General features: G+C 35.2%; 1 protein-coding gene across 1 annotated transcript; it reads right to left on the bottom strand.

Annotated features, from left to right (window-relative positions):
- Positions 1-1701: 1701 nt before the first annotated feature.
- Positions 1702-19918, bottom strand: LOC113341470. Its single transcript, XM_026586344.1, has 2 exons — positions 19693-19918; positions 1702-2327 (listed from the first exon to the last, which is right to left on the bottom strand). Exons 1-2 carry the CDS (start codon positions 19861-19863, stop codon positions 1887-1889), a joined length of 612 nt encoding a protein of 203 aa, XP_026442129.1. The 5' UTR covers positions 19864-19918; the 3' UTR covers positions 1702-1886.
- Positions 19919-22651: the final 2733 nt, after the last annotated feature.

Here is a 22651-nt window from a genome sequence, read left to right as displayed (position 1 = left end):
CATAATCTTTTTGCTACTATTTTGGTGTTGTTTGGATCCATTTTACTTTTTCAGTGAGGGAGATGAAATATTTTTTGTAGAGATGAAACTAATATGATTGGACTTGTGGGATGGGAGGTGGGTATTTAAAGGGGAATGAAAATTGGAAAGTGAGACAAATTTTTGGAGCTCACATTTATTAATGATTCAATTGTGTACTAACGGGAGCTTTATCCTTATATTACCGTTTGCTTGCCATTTACCTTTTCTTATGCATAAAGGAAACAGTTTATGGCGGGGTCAGGGGTGAACCCCATCTATATTGATTTGGGTGTGTGAGTGCTCATATGCAACTGCATGTCATTATGATAAACATTGGATTAAATGTTTGATTTAAGAATTACATTGTAACAAGAGAAAAAATGACTGGCTCGATAGCAAGTGGCAAAACCAGGTTTCTAAGAAAGATGGGGTAAAAAAACTCTTACCAAGCTCCTGAAACAAAATAAGCACAAGGAAAGACCAATAGACCGGACCATGAGGAACCCTGATTGTCTTTATTTTGGTATGCCTCGACATTAAGCATCAAATAGACAAAGAATAATCTCAAGGGTGGTACATGGACTAACCAAGAAACATGGCAATACTATCCTGATTTTGCTTGAATTCCTAGATCTCTCCCTTTGTTTTCAAATCTATGGATAGATTCAGAGCTTAAGAATGTTTGCAACAAGAAAGGGCGACCAAGGTCTTCTCCGTTCTAATAAATTATGTATGAGTGTATCCTTATTAGATTCAATCATTCACTTGTGTGCTCTACTTTTATTTGTTTATTCTAATCAAAAAGTAAAGTAGATTAATTTATATTAAAGAAGGCACTCAGCCTTGATCAAGCAGGAAAATGCTTTGAGTTCCCTTTGATTAGCTTCAATGATTTAGTTTGCACTAGCACGAAGTTTGGTAAAGTGGTATCACTATTAAAAAGTGTACAGAATCTGAACACTTACTACACTTACTTTAACTCGGTAGTGCCTTGATTTCTCACTAGGAAACTTCCATCTAAATAAATGCACTAATTACACTATTAACATGTTTATATTTTGATTGGTGTTTGCTAGGGGGACTTTATATAACCATATGTTAGAAACCTTGTTAATTACTGGTTCAGAAAATCAATGCAAATCTTATTATTCTTTTCAACAAATCCCTGATATCAGATGAGGATTAGTATTAGGATACAATCTTTACAAACTTTAGAATCGGAAACAGTTATTTGGAAAAAATATACTGGATTAGCTAAACATGTATGTTCTGACTTCAGTTCCGAAAGCGAGCCAATATTTTTGCGAAAGATTTATATTTAGGTTCATCCGGCTTTGCCTTTGGATACTCTCCGACACCATATGACCATAATTGCATGTTGGCTCCAATAGCCGTCAAATAATTGAACTGCGGAACTGAAGTCCATTAGAATCTAATTTAATTCTAGTTTTGGATTAGATGTACTTATTTATAGATTGTGAGTTTTGTATAGTTTATAACTGAATTCAAATTCAAGGGTTAATTGACCAAAAAAGTGATAGCTTAATTTACACTATCGAGTTTGCAGAAGTAATATCCATCTACTTTGAAATTTGAACTGAAATCATTTAGTAGTTGATATGATATAAGCTTTTTTTGTAGATATTCACAACATATGTAACACCTAAGAAGAACTGAAATTATTTAGTAGTTGATATGATATAAGCTTTTTATAGATATTCACAACATAGGTAACACCTAAGAAAAATGATATTTATATATACAACATAAAAATTTAAACAGCGGCAAAAAAAAAACGATATTCATATGTGCCGGCTGGGATCTTGCCCCTGCGCTGGTCAGTCCCGATATCACCTTGATGAATTTTATCGGGCACATTTACTTTTCTGCAACCTTAATTGAGCATAAAAGTTTTCAATAAATTCTTCCGCATCTTCATCCACTTGACACTCCTCTTCATCAGCAACATGATCTTTTAAGGGAAATGGAGAATCCGTAACTCGCAACTGTCTCACCGTTGGAGTACGTCCAAATCCGAATCCAGGTAAATGAGGCGAAAGTATCGTTGAGCCGCCATTTTCCGTCATTACTTCGTTATTTAACATTTCTAGTAGTTGTTGCACAGCATTGATCGTGGTCATATCTTCTTCGGAAAGAGAAACTTTACCCCCACGGTTCTTTTGTTTACTGTTGTTGTTGCTCATGTAGACAGCTGGGCTGTTACCACAACTGAATTCGTAATGTCTAGGGACTTTGTAGGAGGAAACTTGTGAAGCTTTGTTGCTGTTTTGATGAAGGAACATCATGTTTTCGATAACTTTAGTTGCGATTTTTCCACGTTTAGACATGATGTTTTGAAGATGAACCATGAAGAATTTGTTGTTTTTGGAAATTCCTTTCCTTATCATGAAAAAAACTATTTTTACTATGTTCCATACTCTTTTTGCTACTATTCTTGTGCTTGGTTTTGACTCCATTTTTGACAGTCTTGATCTTTGAACAAAAGAGAGAAGAAAATAAGAATAGTAGTTTTCTTCTTGAAGAGTGATATGAATATTGGAAATGAGAAGGGATGGAACAAGCTATTTAAAGGAGAATGAGAACTGAAAAGCAAGACATTTCAAGTGGTGGGATTTATTAATGTTCTATTGTGTACTGGTTGTAGTTGGGTTAGTACTGTGCTTTCTTTTAATCCGCCAATTATATATTACGCGATCTCTTTTTTTTAAGCAAATGAAAATATTTGTAGATCGATTTCTTCTTATCCGCCAGTTTTGGCGTTTGGTTTAGAGCCAAACTAGTGCGTGGTTCCAAAGCATAAAAATACTTGTTTTTCTTGCTTATCTGACTGAAAACGTGCATATATCCTGTTAGTTTTAGGAAAGAAGGGTGGTTTGAAACCAAGATAGCAGTGCATATTTCTATACCAAGTCCAAAATCACAACGGATATGTCTGTTTGCACCATGAATGCTAGACGAAATCCTTCCCTGCTAGTAGTACGAAAATATGACTCACTTAACCAAAAATGTATGTGTAATTGAATATTTTCCATACTTGTTGATTGTTTCCTTTTCACTATTCTCCTAACAATCTTTGCTTTACTGCCTCGTAGGACAGTTCTCCTGCAAATATTTAGTACTAAGGAAAGGGTTCTTGATGTATTACAGGTGTCGCCATTTGATAGTACAAATGAATAGAAGTGTTCTAGCTTTAATATCCACTTACAACATTGAAGAAAAAAATATATACAATGGGTTTTCAAGATTTGGAACTAATTATTTGTGCAAAGCAAAAGGAAGATCCTTTATTTACAAAAAGCTGTAGTTTATACTAAAATTTGGAGTATATGTGGAAATCTTAACTTCTTTGTTTTCCCTTAGAACTTTAACACAACATGTTAGGACACTTTAGGATTTAATGGCAAACCATTTTGATAATCGAAGGGCTAGAAAGCAAGAAGTTATTTTGAACTTATTTTGAATTCTGGAATTTTTCCTGATAGCTATCTCTCCATGCTATTTTTCTTCTTTATCAAAAAGTAATAAGTTCTTTTGAATTATGAACAAGGGCTAAAGTAAGGATCCTTTACTTGGTAGATTTGATGGGAATCCAGTTGCCTATAGTCATGACACGTTGAATTCCACGGATGTGAACTGAAAATATCCCCTTTGGCCTCCAGAGTAATTGCGTTGAGTGTAGTTATGTTATTTTATGAGTAGGGGCAAAAAGAAATGGGTTGGGAAAGAAGTGATACGGTATCTATCCCACGATAGAAATTATAAGAAAGTAAATTTTTAGACTCCTTTTTTTTTTAAAGACGAAGAAGAAGAGAAGATATAATAGATACGCCAAAGGTAGAGTTTACAAACTAAAAACAGAAAAATTATACAAAGATTACTAGAAGATAGACTCCCATTTATTGAGGATTGAACTCGCAAAGTTCAAAGTAAACTCTTCTACCAGCAGTACTATTGAGGATTGAACTCGCAAAGTTCAAGTGCACTCTTCAGTACTAGCTCAAGATAAGACTAATTAATGTTTTCACCTCAACACCTATATCTGATTTTTTTTTTTTTTTGAACTTATGATTCTTCTCAAAGATATGACAATTTCTTTCCATCTAAAGTGTTGATATAATTGCAGCCCGGATAAGACTCCATGCGAAATTTCTTGTATTTGAGAAGTGCTTAAAATGCCAAGCATTAGCCAACATACTCATATTTCTCAGCAGAACCCATGACCAAGATAGGCTTGGTAGAACAATTAACCAAACTTTATGGGTAATTTTATAGTGTAAGAAAATGAGTTCTTGGGTTTCAATACCATCTCCACAAAGAACACATGAACTGTAGATCATGATACCTTTATGCTGCGTAACGTCAATGGTATTAGGCTTGTAGGGGTAAAACACCACACATCAAGTAACTATACGAAACAATGGTTTTATAAAGGAGCGAACTGCTTTCGCTCATAGCATGTCCCAGATGATGGAGTCAATGACGTCACAAAGTCACGAATAAGGTGTGGAAGCTGTGCGAGGTTGAAGAGTTCGTGCGAGAAGACCCAATGTAAACGTGCGAGAGTATCGCATGTAGGATCCGAAAATATGGGCTTTATTAGCTGTCTTCCACTATGTAAATTCCTATATATAGGACCAACCACTATTGTATTGAGAGAGATATTTTTGATAGAGTTGAGATAGAACTTTAGAGAGAGAGAAAGTAATTTGTTCTCCAAATTAGGGGTTTCATCTCATATCTTTGTATTGATTTATAAACTTAATAAAATACTTCTAAGTGTTCTTCATGATGATTTCATAGCTTGTTCTATAGATTATTCAAGGGGTGTGGTAGTGGGATTTTCCGCTACTACAAGGCTTACCATGTAATAGACGCCACATCAAGAAATTTATTTTTGGAGCGATAGCCGGCTTACAGATAAAAGCACGAGGGAAATCATTCACACTAGCTAGCAGCTGCCACCATTTTAGAATATAATGATTTTTTTGAAAACACACGTATTTTTACATTTCTATCATCCCTGGAAAAATGATTGTTATTAGTAAATCAAAAGAAATTTAGTCCGTGGTCCTCCATGTGTTTTTTCTCAAGTGCCAAATGTTGATTCACTTGGACGGAACCAGTTTGAGAAAAAGGAGACATTCAGACCGAAGGAGTTTGAGAGAAAGGAGGGTTCTAGACTGTTTGAATACACATCCAGAAGTTAAGTTGTTTTTTGACTTTTCCAAACAAAAAAATGAGAAGTTAATTGGGATATACAATTTCAAAACGATTTCTGGAAGCAAAAAAAATTAACCTTTCGGGAAGTAAAATGGTTTTACCTCTGACTTTTACTTTGGGAAAAGCAGAAATCAGAAACAGATGTGTATCCAAACGCGCTATTCATAATTCCCACAGTAGAAGCAGATTTGATATTTTTTCTCGATTATGTTTCACTTTGAAGTAGGATTCTACTTCCCATAACTCCATCTCTAAGAGTGCAATGTTTTCCGTTTTCCTTTTCCATTATTTCACACCTGCCATATTTTCAGGTGCATTTCAGGATATTCACCTAGAGTATATTGAGAAAAGGAAATTTATTAAAGGATGATTATTTTTGTTTGTGCTCGTTAATAAAGTCAATATATAGATTTGTTATTGGGCCGACCGAGCGAAGCGAGGGAGGACATTTATACGGTCACTTTTTTGTAAATCCTAAGTCATCATCAATTGCACAAAAAGATTGGATTTTGGTGTCCCAAACCATTTTCAACCAACATTGAAATGACCAACGAGCCCCTCTATGCTTCTATTTCTCACTCAAATTGGCGGAAATATAACAAAATACGATGGGTAATCACGTAAATTTCGTGTGAAGAAAAAAGGACACGGATGTTGGTAATGTAGTAATTGTTGAGGGGCAGTTTAGTAAAATCCAAGGTAAAGTCACCTAAACGTTGCAGGTTCGAATCTCGGCAACCTCCCTTTTTTTTTTTTTTTTCCTTCTTTTCTTTTTCCCTTCTTCTTTCTTCTCCTTCGTTATGTTTTCTTCTTCGTCCCAAACTCCAGAGAAACTCCACCTCCACCTCGCCGCAAACTACCACCATCACCACCGCCGCAAACATCAGTTTTTTGAAACACCACCACTATCTTCACCTGAAGCTCTCAATCGACTGAAACACCACCACTACTACCAATTTCGTCTTCTCTGCCTTCTTCTACAAATCACCCATACTTTCTCAATCTAAATCTCCGTTCATCTTCACCAATTTCCACTCCAAATTTCGAATATTCTATACTCACTTTCGAATTTAGAGTACAGGTTTTTGATTTGATTGAATAATTCAATCATCATCTAACCTGTAACCCTAAATACGAAATTGGGTGAATTGTTTCAATTACTTTTAATTGATGGAATTTCTTTTGAATGAATCGATTCAATGATTTACAGAGAAATAACCACTCATTAGATGTAATTGATTGAAATTACTTTTGAGTTATGAGGGAATTAGGGTTTCTGCAAACTTTTGATCAATCGAAGAACAATTTGAGGTAAGATTAATGGCGCATATGACAACAATTTGAGGTAAGAATAATGCTGCTAAACCCTATTAGTTTGTAGTCGGTGGTCTACCAGCTACCACTTGTTTATCATGTTCCCGTGCAACTGAACCTTGTGGAATTGTTCGCTTAAGTAGTTGTTGTCCTGGACTTGCCTGCGATGGTGATTTTTATGGAACCTGCAGCTAATCTTAATTCGTGGAATCGTATAAGAATATTATTGATGGTATGGGGGCTGAATTTCTTTAGTATATTCTGTTTCGCTATAAGGCTATCTCTTTTTTGGGCCGACCGAGCAAAATAAGGGATGATAGGATCAGAGATGACTATATATAATAACAACCGCAATTGCATGGTGTCTACAATGTAGACATAGGCAAGTACGGGTCGTTCCCACGAGGAGCGGTGGAAATACTGTAACCAATATCTCTAATAAATGAACCGACAGTGGTGTTTTTGGATTTTTAGAATTAAGGACGTAAAAAGAATGAAACAAAAGAAACGAAGATTAATAAAACACAATGAGAAGGAGTTTGTAATTAGGGTCTATGAATTCCACTATTATTTATAATTGTGCTCCGAAAAGAACTCTAATTCCAAATATGTGTTTATAGCTTTGTTCTATTGCAACACCTATTATTGATATAATTTCCGATCATAAACTCGCATCTCCTAAGTATATCCCATCAGTTTCTAAGCATGACCTGTTAAATTATAATTACGAGAGAATTATCGAATCAACCTAAGCATGGATTATCAAATACTAACACATAAAATTATAACCTACATGAATTAACGAACTTAGGCTATTGTGTCGACACAAAGTCGTAAAATCAATAAACCATAATTATCGGATTTCCAAATTCAATTCATATAGCCTAATACCAATTTATTTAATATCGATTCAAATGGTCTTATTGCTAGAAGTAGTTTTCTCCATAAAACCCTAGCTACAAAAGGATTAGAACATATCAAAGGGTTTCTTAAAACCCATCAAAAATATTAACAAAAAAGGAGAAACGATTAAACCAATATCGTCTTCGTCTTCGTCGCCTCCTTTTCTTGAGGTCCAAAACATTTCCGCGGCCTCCTTTTTCTTTACCAGTTTCTGTTCTTCGGCCCTCTGCCAGCCTCTAATCTCCACCTTCTTTTTCCTTGCCGCGAGATAGAGATATAGGTCTTGCTACAGTTCAACTGGACCCAACTTATCGGCCCAAATCCAATCAACAGAGATCCATACCAATTTCCAAATCCAAGCTCTTTCCAAACTCCATCTGCAGCCTGCAGCCATAACACCACTTTCGTGTCTCTTCACCTGTTTCTTTTCTCCACCAACTCCGGGCCACAAACTTCAGCTTAATCAACGGTGCTAGTTTAACTTCAAACTCGAACATAAACTCGCACCACCAGCTTCTTCTCGTATGCTATCTTCAGTTTACATCCAAACGAAACAGCACAGCTCTCATAACCCATGGCACCGATTCTACTTCCTGTCCCAAGTACGACAACTGTCCAACTTCTGATTCAGTGACCATCTAACTGATTCTGGCCATAAACCTCATGCGAAACCAACTCAGTGGTTTACGAAAAGTCTACCAAGTTCAGTGGTTTCAATAAAAAGGAAAGAAATGGGACTAAGGTCTGTGAAGGAAGTTTGATCTCCCATAGCAGAAACCCAACCTATGTTTTGAAAAGGATAAACAAGGTTCAATGTGGTACCAACAAGTTATGGATGTGGATTATGGAGCACTAATATAAAAACTTCCCATTTCTTATTAGTGCTGGTTTCTGCAAGAAAATAGGATGGATGTAAATCCTTAATGAGTCTATGATTAGTAAAAGGTGTATCGCAGAAACACCTTCGAGACTTACCTATATGAGTATGGAAATAAGGCCGTTTCCTAAGAGAAGAAGACCGTTCTCTAAAGAAGACTCATGAACAAGGATATAAGCACATGGCCATTAACGTGCTTGGCTACAGAACACATGATTTTATGAAATCAATATGTGTGGAGACTCCGGTTTTATCATAAGGGGTACTTGGTTCAAGACTGGTTTCACCATAGAACCTCGATAAGGCTTTGAGTTTCTTACACTAAGTGAAGGTTCAAATCCAAAAAATACCTATCATTTATGTGTTGATTTCAACGATGATGCTTAGTCTCAATTGTGCTTGAACTACGTTGGCTTGATCCCACTCGGGTACGTAGGCAGTCACTTCGGTGATGCAGTCACTCTGATTTAAAAGTTTTAACTTTGTTTTATGGTTTTTGAAAATAGGGGGAGAATGTTGGAATATTTTAAACGCCGCTAACCAAAGGGGTGTCCTGGGGAGAATGTTGGAATATTTTATGGTTTTTGAACTGAAGGTTTTATTTGGCCGATAAAAGCCTGTTCGAAAATTTCGAGAACCGATGCTGGCTTTCTGACCCTTGCCATTAACACGTATTCTATCTTCCTTGTTGTGGCTTCATTTCTGAATCGAGAAGTGGCATTTTGATCCCACTTTCGGACCATGAGAGACCCCCAAAATTCAACTGAGAAGAACTTGAAATCTGTAAACATCATTAAACAACCAGCATCCATTCTTCTTGGTCTGCCAACACACAGCGTTCACTTAATCCACCGTGATAATGTCTCCAAAACTAATGCCATGTCCAGATAAATCTCCTTACATAATCTTCTGAATATCGTCTTCTGGACAACTGCTAATGAAATGAACCCGCCACCGGTTGCACCCATCTCAGCCAACACCGAACACAGCATTTCACATCGAACCATCTCGAAACCCACTTAATCATCATCTGCAACCAAATTCAGTTCAAGCCAAGAACTTGCAGTGATCATCAGACGAGCTAGCCAGTAGCCACCACCAATTTCTGACCTTCTGTTGCGTTTCTTCATTTTCGTCTACGATCTGTGTACAATCACCACTGACTGCACTCTCTCTTCGCGCCTGAGATTCATCACCATCGGTTCGGTCCAAGCTTTTGCTGCCACCTGTTGGAATATTTTCAACGCCGCTAACCAAAGGGGTGTCCTGGGGGGCATCGCCCCCCAGGCTTTTATTTGGCCGATAAAAGCCTGTTCGAAAATTTCGAATCCAAAAGACACCATTGATGTCTGTTGATGAAGGAACCTGACGTTTCGTGAATAGAAACCTGTTGGCGAATAAAAAAAAAACCTATTCCCAACAGGTGCAAAACCCTTTATAAATAGCTTCTCCCAGTTTCGTTTAACATATAAGAAAAATCAATCTGTTTTCTCTATTTCAAAAAAGCATCATCAGAAATCAGAAATCTCTTTGTGTGTTCTTGATTGAATCAAGGGGTACAAACCTTGAATTCAGTTTTCGTTGCAGGGCTTTCATTGTATCCTGAAGGCAATATTTCACATACCTGTTGTAATCGCCAATTGTTATTGGGAGGGTAGAAATATTTGTCTAAAAGAAATTTATACAAGCCTTGAAAGTTTTGGAGTGCAACACTTTCTTCTCTGTGTCATTCATCCTTTGTGAAACCCATTTTTTTCCAACACCACCTCCATTCGAGTATCGGCAGATCAATTCCATCTCCATTCATTTCAACATAACCAGTCGCAGCCGATTCAGCTGAATACCCTACCGATAAGACTTCACCATTGCCATCGTTGCTTCTCTGTACTCTCAGCGTCTTCTTCTTATTATCATGCATCTCCACAATCCTCGACATATCTCTTCATTTCTTGATGTTTACTCGTCAGGCACAAACTCAGGCCAAATACCACTCATTCATGTTAACTGGTCAATTCCATATCATTCAAACCAACGACAGCACCAATCTCTCAGTCCACCAACTGATCTTCATCACCTCTGTCACGAATTCAAATCACCAACAAACGCTATCGAAATCTCTATTCAGCTCGGCGAAAATGGCCGCAGCTTCTAAGGAGAGAAATAAAACACTCAATCGATAAAGTTTCTGTTTAGATCCTTTTTCTTTTGAGAATAAAAGACCACCAGCTAGCTTTGTCTTAATATGAGAGGAGCTGGGAATGATGCCACGTCGTCCACTATCCTTGCCCTCTAGTGCAGCACGTGATTGAGCTAACATAGGCTCTGTTTCACCCATTCTTCTTCTGGCCAAGATGTTAACTAAGCAGGTGGTTCAGCCTCATGTTGTGTTAATAGACCACACAGTTAATTGAGATATCTCCAACTGGTGTCGTGGCCCGCAAATGCCATTTAGGTTCTTTTTAGCCATTTATCCTCGGGATGATCTGATTTCGCTTATACTTTCTACAAAAGCACTGAAATAATGTCAGTAGCCAAAATATCGAGTCCTAACTAATATAAATATGGGTATAGAATGTAGCACTTACGTGCTTATCAAGGGAGGATCTTTATATGATCACTTTTTTGTAAATCCTAAGTCATCAATTGACAAAAAGATTGGATTTAATGTCTATGGTTGGTCTTTTTCACTTGACACAATTATCCCTCCCTCTTAGTTCAATTACTATTATGTATCCTATTTTTTAGGGGTATAATTCGAAAGCAAATTTTAATATAACATATCTAAAAATCCGTCCCTTAAAATTTTACAAATTTTATCTCGTTAGAAAGGTAATAAAAAAATCTATGCAATGAGTATAAACAATATAAAATTTTGAGTTTTTACGAAAAATTCGGAGGTATTTATCATTTTAGACACAATTTTAGAAAATTAAATGTATATTCATTATGCAAACCACACCATAAAGGATACATAATACTTTATGTAGCCATATTTTGGTTTATGCATCAAATAATTTTCCGTTGCAACTAATAAAAAGATGCACTCCCTCCGTTTCAAGAAAAGTGATGCTTTCATTTTAGGCACAATTCTCGAAAATTGAATGCATTGTCATTATGCAGATCACCACAAAGGATGTATAACGCATCATGCAACCATATTTTGGTTTATGGATCGACTGATTTTCCGTTTCATAAAAAGTAATATTTTCGCATTCCGTTTCAGGAAAAGTGATCCTTTCTACCTGTTTCGGGAAAAGTGATACTTTCGCCCCGTTTCGGGAAAAGTGATATTTTCACCTCGTTTAGGGAAAAGTGATACTTTCGCTCCGTTTTGGGAAAAGTGATGCTTTCGCTCTGTTCCAGAAAAAGTATCACCTTTTCTGGAACAGAGCGAAAACATCACTTTTTCTGAGACGAGGCGAAAGTATCAGTTTTCCTGAAACGGAATGAAAGTATCACTTTTTTCGAAACGGGATGAAAGTATCACTTTTTTCGAAACGGGATGAAAATATCACTTTTCCTTAAACAGAATGTGAAAGTAATCGTTGACAAACCACATCTTCAGATTCTTCTTCGGTCGACCTTCCCACCATGATAACGATTGTACTAGTACCATGTAGTGTGTATTTTAAACAATTTGAGATGCCAAGATTTCAGAATGTTATCGAAAATTGGCCTAATATTTTATCTGATCCTCATTATAAGTTTATAATTATGATGGTAGTTTGTTATTATTTAATTTATTTCTCTTTATCACTTCTTACTTTGTAACTTATCTAGGTGATATAAATTTTGTGTACCTTCTAATTTTTCTGATGAATAAACTTCTTTGCATTTCAAAATAAAATAATTGATATATATTTTCTTTTTAATAAGAAGACTTTTATTTACATATAGAAGGAAGTTTACAAAATATACAAAAGGAAGTTTACAAAATATACAAGATGGAGCTAATCCAAGATTAACTTTGTCTAGGATATTGGATTTTTCATTTTCACTCGAATTCTTCGTAGAGAAGTAACTAATTCTCCTAGATCTTACTTCCTTAGCTAGTTTGTCTTCAAAGTCTACAAACTTCCTATTTTTACACATAAAGGAAACCGTTACAAAGTGTAAGGAAAAATTTACATCTGTAGATGCTTGTCTGAGCCCTCCAAGGTTGAACTTCTGAATTCTCCTTTCATAATCTTCATTAATGTTTGACAATCATTAACTATGCAGCAATTGTTGAGATTCAAATCTTTCAGCCACCTAAGAGCCTCAATTTCTGCTTTAGCTTCCGCGTCTAAGGGGCATGAAGCCCAGCTGCAGCCTACTCGACAGTGCTTCATGTCTCTTGTTTTTTCCAGAATTGAGATTGCGTAACCCATAGTAAAGTCAGCTTCAAGAAAGGAGGCATTGGAATGAATAAACCAATCATAAGGGTATCTTTCATGTATGTGATTATCGTTGTATAACTTCTTAGCTGTGACAGAATCATGACTAGATTTGTTGTCCCCTGGAATATTGAATTTTTTGTGGGAAACTTTCACTAAATATGTTAGCTTTTGCACATCAGGCACAACATTATCAAACTGCACACTATTTCTAAACTTCCAAATGGACCAGATGAGAAAAGAAATTAAATTGTGCTTGCCATTGAACTCTTTATTGTTCAACCAAAATTTAAACCAGTGCATAATATCCTGATTTCCTCTATAATTATATATATTATTAAGTTCAAAAGCATTCCAATCTTTTCTAGAAAACAGACAGTTAACAAACAAGTGCATTTCATCTTCAATATCATGAGAATCACAAAGCAGACAATAAGGGTTAGAGTCTTTAACATATTTTGACATGCTTTTCCCTAGTGCTAGAGCATTAAACACAACTTTCCAACAGAACATATTTACTTTAGGAAGAATATTAAGATTCCAAATTTGCTTTCAAAAACTTGCTTCATCCCTATCAATAATCAGGTTAGTCAAGAAATTTAGACATATTTAGTAGTTAAATTTCCAGAGATAGTTGATTTCCATCTAATCATATCTTACTGACAAAGATTTATAGCTACAAAGTTAATAGCATTATGAAAAGAGGTATCAATGTACTTGCTTATAATATTCATATCCTATTTTCCTTCATAATTCATTAAGTCACACACCTTCATAAGCATATTACTGTCAGTAAAATCGGCGTCAAGAGATAATTTTGATTAGTCAACCAGAAGTCAGACCAAATACTAGTAGACTCACCATTATTAATCTTCCAATGCTATTCGACTTAATCACTTCTAGGCCTTTTTTAATACTAGACCAAATCCAAGAAATCTTATGCTTTCTAGTTTTTCTTAAAGGATTATGATTCCTAAAGTATTTATGCTTTAGAATTTTATCTCACATCTGATCCTGATTGTGGATTAACCACCAGGCCAGCTTAGTGATTAAGGCTAGATTATGCTTATGGGGAATTCTAATTCTCATACCACCTTGACGGATGTCTTTAGTGATACTAGGCCAAGCTTTAGGATAATAACACTTCTTCTTATTCTTTTTTTGCCACCAGAAGTCCCTTTGAATCTTATCTAGGTTATCAAGAGTTTTTCTGGGAAAGGAAAGACACTGCATTTGGTGATTAGGGTAAGCACTAAGAACATTTTTGATTAAAACAGTGTTTCCAACTTGATTAAACATCTTCCCAATCCAGCCTTGTAGAACAATATAGTATTTTTTAAGTAAAGGCTCAAAGCTATTAACTTTATTTTTATCAAAAAAAGCGGAGTTCCTAAATACTTGTCATTTTTTGAAATTTTCCCAATCTTAATAATTTTAGAAATGATTTTACAATGTTTATTGTGAATCTTAGGTGTAAAGTAAACTCCGGATTTTTGAAAATCAATGACTTGCCCAGTCATTTCCCCAAAAATGTTTAAGATGTTAACAATGTTTTTAGCTTCATACAGACTAGCTTTCACAAATAGAAAGCAATCGTCTGCAAAAAAAAGAGATGAGAAACAGGTGGAGCAGTTCTAGCAACTTTGACACCTGAAATCAGTTTATCGTTTTCAGCTTTAAGGAGAAGTTTAGAAAGCACTTCCATACAAATGATAAAAAAGTAAGGAGATAATGGTTACTCTTTCCTAAGACCTTTAGAAACAATGAATCTATCACCAGGCACACCATTTAAAAGAACAGAGAAAGAAGTCGTTGTAACACATTGCATAACAAGGTGGCACCAATCTTCACAAAAACCAAAAGAAAGAAGAGTTTGATTTAAAAAATCCCATTATATTCTGTCAAAGGCTTTAGAAAGATCTATTTTTAAGGCCATATTACTAGTTTTGTTCTTAAAAGTCTTCATAGAATGCAGGATTTCATGCACACCAATGATATTATCCGTAATTTGACGACCAGGTATAAAGGTAAATTGGTTTTGAGAGATAAGATTAGATAGTAGAGGTTTTAGTCTATTTGTCATAATCTTAGAAATAATTTTATAAGTAGTATTGCTAAGGCTAATGGGGCGAAAGTCACTAGGTGTAGAAGGATTTTGAACTTTAGGAATAAAAGTTATATAAATGTAATTCATTTGTTTAAGAATGTATTTCGTTTTGAAGAAGTCTTGGACAAGGTTAATAATGTCAGTTTTAACAACCTCCCATTTTTCTTTGATAAATCCCAGCGGATAGCCGTCAGGACCAGGAGCTCCCCATTGGTTCATATTAAACAGAATGTTCTTAATCTCTAATTCATCAGGGACTCTGATGAGCCTATTGTTTTCCTCTTCATTGATATGAGGGTCAATAAGGTTATTTAGAGTGTCAAGGTGTTGCACCTTACTAGTGGTGCTAATGGTTTTAAAGTGCTTTATTAGCATCCTATGAATTTGTGCGCTATCATCAATCCAGAGACCAGTTTCATCCCTAAGCATGTGAATATGGTTAATCCTTCTTCTGTTATTGGCATATTGGTGGAAGTAACAAGTGTTACTGTCAAAATATTAAATGATTTTATCTTTCTAAAGATGATTCCAATAATCATACTCTCTGTTATACCAAATTTCTAAATTGTTCTGAGTATTCTTAATCTCAAGAATAGGCAAAGGATTAATGGAATGAAGAAATTTCATTTTCTTATTAAGGTTATCAATATTAGGAAAAATGTTCCCAAAGACATCTTTATTCCATTTAGAAAGCAATTAAGACAACTGTTTAAGGTTATTTTGAAATCTGTAGGCGAATTAACCTCTAATGTTGTAATTCCAGTGTTCAGCGACAAATTTCTTGAAGTTATCATGACTAGACAAAGTTCTAATAATCTTAAATGGCTTATGAGCATTTAATTTAACATGCTTACAAGTTAGCAGGATTGGAGTATGATCAGAACCTACTCTAGATAAATGACTCACAATAGCATCAGGATAAATGGTGAACCATCTAGGAGAAGTGGGGACTTTGTCAATACGTTCTTTTACATTTTCCTGACCTTCCCTATTATTTGACCAAGTACAAGGTATCCCTTGGAATCTAAGGTCCATCAACCCTAATGTCTGAATATTATCATGAATAAATTTGTTAACATGAGAAATGTCTTTGCCACCATGCTTATCATTGACATGTAAAATAAAGTTCAAGTCACCTATGATGATCCAAGGAGTGCTAGAGTTCAACTTATAAAAGTGATTAATTTTATCCCATTGCATTCTTTTTCCTAATTCATTCAAGGAGCCATGCATGCAAACAACATTCCAAATATTATTAAAGCAATCATGCACTTTAAAAAAACAGATATCAAAAAATTCAGCAATGCAAGAGACTTTTATGTTATTATGCCAAGCAATAAGCATCCCACCAGACAATCCAATTCTAGGGACAGCTAACCAGACATGAAACCTTAAATTTCTAGCTAAGATGTTCATGTTATCTCTAGTAGCTTTAGTTTATGCTAAGAACGTAAAATCAGGATTTTGCTTCTTTAAGATATATTTTAGGTGGTTTTTTGTGAGTGATTTCCCAATCCCCTGCACATTCCATGATAACAATTTCATTTTGGAAGCTAAAATTATACTAATTTTAAAGGTGACAAATTTTAAGCAAAAAGAATCAGTTTTGTCCAAAAGGGACTCTAAATTGCAGAGATCAGATAGAGCCAAACTAAAATCATTATAGAAATTTAAATAGCAAGTAGAAAACTTAACGGAAGCAATATAGAAAATACTTGAAATTCTGAAGCAAGAAGTAAATATAGGATAAATTTTAGTTTTAAACATAGTTGGAACCTGATTTGGAGGGAGGTCATGGGATCCATCATCCACAGTAGAAACAGTGGCAGACTAGTTATTCTTTTGATCATTGTCAGACTTCTCAGTATCCATCATCATTTCTTCACTTGAGGAAGATTCACCTTTCTCAAAGACCTTTGTAGAATTCTCATTCACAACTTCTTCAACAAGCATGTGTAGTGCTCTATCAATTTCTTGGATGTATCCATCCATTTCCATTGCCTCAATAATAATGTCCTCCTTTCTCCTTCTCTTATTAGTTCTTATATCACTTATATTAATTTCTGAAGAGAAGGAACCATCACCCGAGTTTTCATCATTAAAAATATTCAATAAGGATATGCTTATTAACTTCCTCAGAACCTTCATCACTTTTCTCATTCACAACACTCAAACATGTTACATGTCCATTTTCCAAATTGTTTTCCCCAGCAGCTTCATTTCAAGCCTCCAATGCATTAAGAACTGGTTCTTGATCATCTTGGCCCTCCTCACTTTCTTAAATCCCCATGTTCTACTGGATTTCTTGAACTAACTCTTCCACTTTCTCTTCAAAAGGGTCCACTCCTTGTAAGTTTAGAACTGGCACAACCATCCAAGCCACATTAGCAATCATCCCACAATAATTTTCATTGTGATTAAACACATAACAACTTCTACAGGTTGCAGATGGAAAACCCAGATATAAAATAGCTACTTTAATCCTTTCCCCATCTTCCAGAGTTATGTGCACCTTCCTGACTAGAGGCAAGTTAACATCCAGTCTGACTTTAACTTTAACAACACCAGTTGGGTCTCTATTGTAGATAGTAATTAGCTCACCAAATTGAGATGCAATAAGATGTGGGATATTATGTCTATCCAAATCTGCTCTGAGCCTAAATTCAATAAAGAAAACTTCAAACTGAAAGATGGCTCTCTGAACATTCATATGAAACTGCCAAGGAAGTAACACTAACAAATTCTCACCAACTGCATGTGGCCTCTCTCTCAAAACCCTTTGAAAAATTTCTCTTGAGTGAATTCTAAATATAAAGATATTCCTTCTTCCAGTTGAGATGATAATAACTTCTCTTTTGCACCCCATCTTTGTCTAATTGCATATCTAACAACATTCCTGGTAACTTCACTTTCTCTACAGACATATCCAATCAAAGCAAAAGAATCAACAACTCTTCCTTTTCCTTGCAAACTGACATGTTTGTTGTTTCTTTTGGAGATATTTCTGTTTCCTTGCATATTGTTTGAAAGAGCATCAACATTTGAGGATGAACTGGCCATTGAACTGATTGAAAGATTTGGATGATTAGTAATGTTGAAAAGGAAATCAAACAAATTTCTAAGAACTTTTTTGTACGGCAAAGGGCTCTGGTGTTTTGAAAGCAGAAGACCTTTTTGCTTAAAAATTTCCGTGTGAAAGTAGAAGTTGCAACAAATTTGAATAAATATGTTCTTCATATCAAGACCAAGGATTTGAATTTTCCAAGTGTTTGACATGCTACTGACTTGGAATTGAAGCAATAAACAGTAAAAGACTTGGGGAGAAAGCTGAATTCCAAGCAATGAAAGAACAAATAAGAATAATTGCTAAGAAGAGTGCAGAGCTGGGTTACTTGCATGCTTAATTGGAGAATACGAGGTGATTGAAGGATAATTGGTGAATCTAAATTGATTAAAAATTTGAAGAAGATCCTCTCTCACTGACAATGATTTGTATAAAAAGAATATTGTTGAAGTATGTCGTCACTGCCTCTATTACTTCCGCAAGAAAACCCTAATCCTCCCAATCAGGCTTGGGGAAGGAGAATAGGCATGAAATCTGAAAAGAGAAGAAATCAGAAGCAACAAAAATTAGATTAGCTCGAGGTAATCATAACTTAAAAAGAATAATGAAAAAAAGGAAGAAAAAAAACGATGCCTATGAACTAGGGTTTCTAGATTTAAGTAATAACAACAAGAGATTAGGACAACAGGAAAAAACAAAATTAACCAAATAAAGAAAATCAGTAGTGGGTAATCGATGTAAACAAGAAAAACGTAATCATAGATATGCAGGAGAAGGGATCTGGGGAAGATTGAAGAATTTTTTAACGGGCCATAAATCGGTGTATCCTAATTTTTTGCCCGATTTCCAAAGCCGAAATACGCGGTTGAAGTGAAATAATTGATATATCATGTTACAAAATTTGGAAACTGTTTATTAAAAGTTCCCGACTTTCTCTTAAATTCTAAATTGTGAAATTCATATGTTTCCGCTACTTTAAATGTGGTATAGAAGTATTTCACTCACACAATGGGAGAACAATAACCTAATAAAGGAGATTCAATATCTAATCTTTAAGTTTTCTTTTTGTATTTTTATTTCTGTTCCGCGTGAGGATAATCAAGTGGCTGATAAAAAAGCCAAGACAGCTAGAATTTTTTCAGTTCATTATGAGAGTTATGTAAACTTTGATCCTGATGTTGATGTTTGGGTCTTCTGGAAAAGGACCTCAAACACAGTTAAGCAATAAAATTCTAATTTTATCAAAAAAAAAGAAAAAAAAAAGTGGTATAGAGCCTAGAGTTGAGAGGTTTCCATGGATCTCGTCTGCTCTTGTAATTTAATGACGTTGACTTATGACCACCAATTCTTGATTTCACCTTAATAAATCTTCTGAGGCACTTCTATTTTTCTCCGACCTTAATTGAGCATAAAATCTTTCGATAAATTCTTCGGCATCTTTATCCAGTTGACACTCGTCTTCATCTGCAACATGATCTTTTAACTGGAATGGAGAATCCGTAGCTTGCAACTGTCTCACTGTTGGAGTACGACCAAACCCGAACCCAGGTAAATGTGGTGAAAGTATCGTTGAGCCGCCATTTTCCGTCATTACTTCGTTATTTAACATCTCTAACAGTTTTTGCACAGCATTAACTGTGGTCATTTCTTTTTGTGAAAGTGAAAATTTACTGTTTTTCTGTTTACTGTTGTTGTTGCTCATGTAGACAGCTGGGATGTTTACATGTCGAGGGACTTTGTAGGAGGAAACTTGTGAAGCTTTGTTACTGTTTTGATGATGGGACATCATGTTTTCGATAACTTTAGTTGCGATTTTTCCACGTTTAGACATGATGTTTTGAAGATGAACCATGAAGAATTTGTTGTTTTTGGAAATTCCTTTCCTTATCATGAAAAAAACTATTTTCACCATGCTCCATACTCTTTTCGCTACTATTCTTCTGTTTGGTTTTGACTCCATTATAGTCTATAATTTTTCTCTTTGGACAAAAAGAAGAAGATATGAGCTAGCTAGACTAGTTTTCTTCTTAGAGAGTGATGTGAATATTGGAGATGGGAAGGGATGGAATAAGGTATTTAAAGGAGAACGAGAATTGAAAAGTGAGATATTTCAAGTGGTGAATTTATTAATGTTTCTATTGTGTGCTGTTCTTAGTTGGTTAGTACAAGTGCTTTCTTTTTATCCACCAATTATATCATGGGATTTTTTCAAGAAAATAAACTAGCTTTTTACCCCAGAACTTCTTGTATGGTTGAGACTTGCGGAAATTTGTTTTCCATACCTTCCCCTCTTTGAATCCCAAGTTCAGGTATATTCTCCGTTCCATAGGCCTCGATTTTTCCATTAAATGCAGGTACGAATCCATCATGGGACATGACCTTCGGAAGAAGAAAATAATAAAATTTCTAAAAGGCCTGTAAATTTACCTACAGAGCTGGTACTGAATCTAGTTGCTATAGTAGTGCATGTATAATTAAGTGGAGTTGTGTTTCTCCTAAATCTAGCATAAGTTTTGGTTCGTTAACGTTACATGTTTGCAAAGTCTTGAACTTCGAATCCATGCTAAACTCTGATTTCTTAACCTTTCGGTAGTTACCTAAGAAACGAGTCAGAAACCCACGGTTTCTCCACAACCTCTGAATTACTGCCACCTAAAACGAGTCTCTTCTCTTGCAACATTTGGTGTATTACACGTGCCAGAAAAAAAGAAAAAAAAAAAAAGAGAAAAAAGAATAGAAGTGTTTTTGCTTTTAGGTCCACTAAATAGATTGTATATATAGTATAATGGGTTCTCAAGATTTGGACTAATTATGTGCAAAGAAAAAAGAAGATCCATTATGTACAAAAGTTGTAGCTTATACTAAATTCTGGAGTATATGTGGAAGTCTAACTTCTTTGTTTTTGCTTAGAACTTTCACACTTTAGGATTTCATGGCAAAACCACTTTGATCAGTAGGGTTTGTAATTTTGTAGTAGTTTTATACTGATTTGAGCAAAGCTATTGGAAGTTCTTTTGAATTTAAAAAACAAGGGCTAAAAGGTAAGGATCCTTTACTTGGTAGATATGATGGGAAACCAGTTTCCTTAAGTCATGACACATTGAATTCCACAGATGTGAAATCAAAGTACCCAGTACCCACTCTACTCTTGTTTAGAGTGTACTTGCACAATGCACGTGCATTGCATGAATTTCACGTTGTCTTTGTTTTTTTTGTAAATGATTTTCACATTATAGGGGAGGATTTTGAGAGAAAAAAAATTGATAAGCTAAGAAACTGAAAATTTGATAATGAACTCTTGGAGAAAGTATCCATTTTCTTCTGTATACATGTTACTCCTTGGATCGATACTATGGACACCAAGATCTAAAACCATAATGGTCACTTGACTGGTGAAGTTAAATAGTTGACTGATCATAACTTGAGACTTGAACATCAGAAGAAATAACTCATCCTCTCTTTTTTCCAAATCTCGTTGATACAATTTGAAAAGAAAAGGATAACTATGGTGCCCGGATTAATCTGGCTAAGTTAGTTGGATATAACAAACACGTCCGAGTTCCTTATTAAACTCTAGTAGATAAATTTGGGGGAAACACATTGGTTGGGAAATCCAATAATATAGCCAAAAAATTATCCAACAAAGAAGATATCAGCCTACAGAATTAAAAATCTCAGAATAGACTTGCAAATCTGTGGAGTTAGGCACGAGGGTTCCACACATCATGTACTGATAACCAATATCATAACTGAAACTACAAATAGTCTTATTTTGATATGTTACCAAGGAAACAATTGCCCGAAACAATTTTTCCCATTTAGTTTAGCAAACCAAAAACAACTAATCACATTAGTCCCTTTGCTAAACTGATTGTTGAAGAACAACCGCTTAATTCGATAAGACCAAAATAAAGATAAACTCCATTTTTATGTTAAATTGAAAGAAACACTTAGCACAAACCCTAAATTCCAAATAAATAACACAACAAGAAAAAGATATAATTATTGTTATTGCTGATTATCTTTAGTTATTATTCTTCAACTAATTTTTTTCTTCTCTTCTGCAATATATATATATATATATATATATATATTTTTGATCGGTAAAATGAATAATATATAGATAGAGGAAAACGGTTCATGAAACATGAACGCAACAGTACAACCAATAATCAAACAGACAGAATACGAAATACGACCGGATGAAAACGGAAATACATGTGAGAAAGAAAGGCAAACAAACAACACAGAGCAAAAGACTCATGGAGGTTCAAACACCACCTCCTTCCATTTCAACATGAAGTGTTGGAGAGTAATACCTCTGAACTGAGGCTGCTGATACACCCAATACGCAATTGAAGTGTTGGAGAGTAATACCTCTGAACTGAGGCTGCTGATACATCCAATACGCAATTGTAAACTTGATTTTTCGCATGCGCTTTGTCGTAGGTAAATACTTGTTCTTAAATGCTCGCCGGTTTCTTTCCTTTCACACATTCCAAATGATTGCAGCAGGGATTATGTGAATGACAACATCTTTTCTCGTTTTAGGTTTGTAATTAGGCCAGGAGTGAATAGCAATTCCAACGCTTCTCTTTTCTCTTCTGCAATATTATCATCACGATACAACTCAGTTGGTACTTTCAAATGCTTCACTAGTGCTCTAAGCATCCTCAACTCTTCTTCATCACGACACCTCTAGGAGTACAGATTAAATAACAAGTGAGTCGAAAAAGAAATTACAATAT

This window comes from Papaver somniferum, unplaced genomic scaffold (genome assembly GCF_003573695.1).
Source record: "Papaver somniferum cultivar HN1 unplaced genomic scaffold, ASM357369v1 unplaced-scaffold_29, whole genome shotgun sequence".
NCBI classification, from domain to species: domain Eukaryota; kingdom Viridiplantae; phylum Streptophyta; class Magnoliopsida; order Ranunculales; family Papaveraceae; genus Papaver; species Papaver somniferum.
This window is presented reverse-complemented; position numbering and strand designations above follow the sequence as displayed.

Excerpts from the sequence above, each read along its gene's own strand:
- LOC113341470 (XM_026586344.1), bottom strand. The coding sequence starts at position 19,863 with ATGGAGTCAAAACCAAACAGAAGAATAGTAGCGAAAAGAGTATGGAGC. Across the intron at positions 2,328-19,692 it reads CAACTAAAGTTATCGAAAAC|ATGATGTTCCTTCATCAAAA; the intron begins ATGATGTCCCAT and ends GTTATCGAAAAC.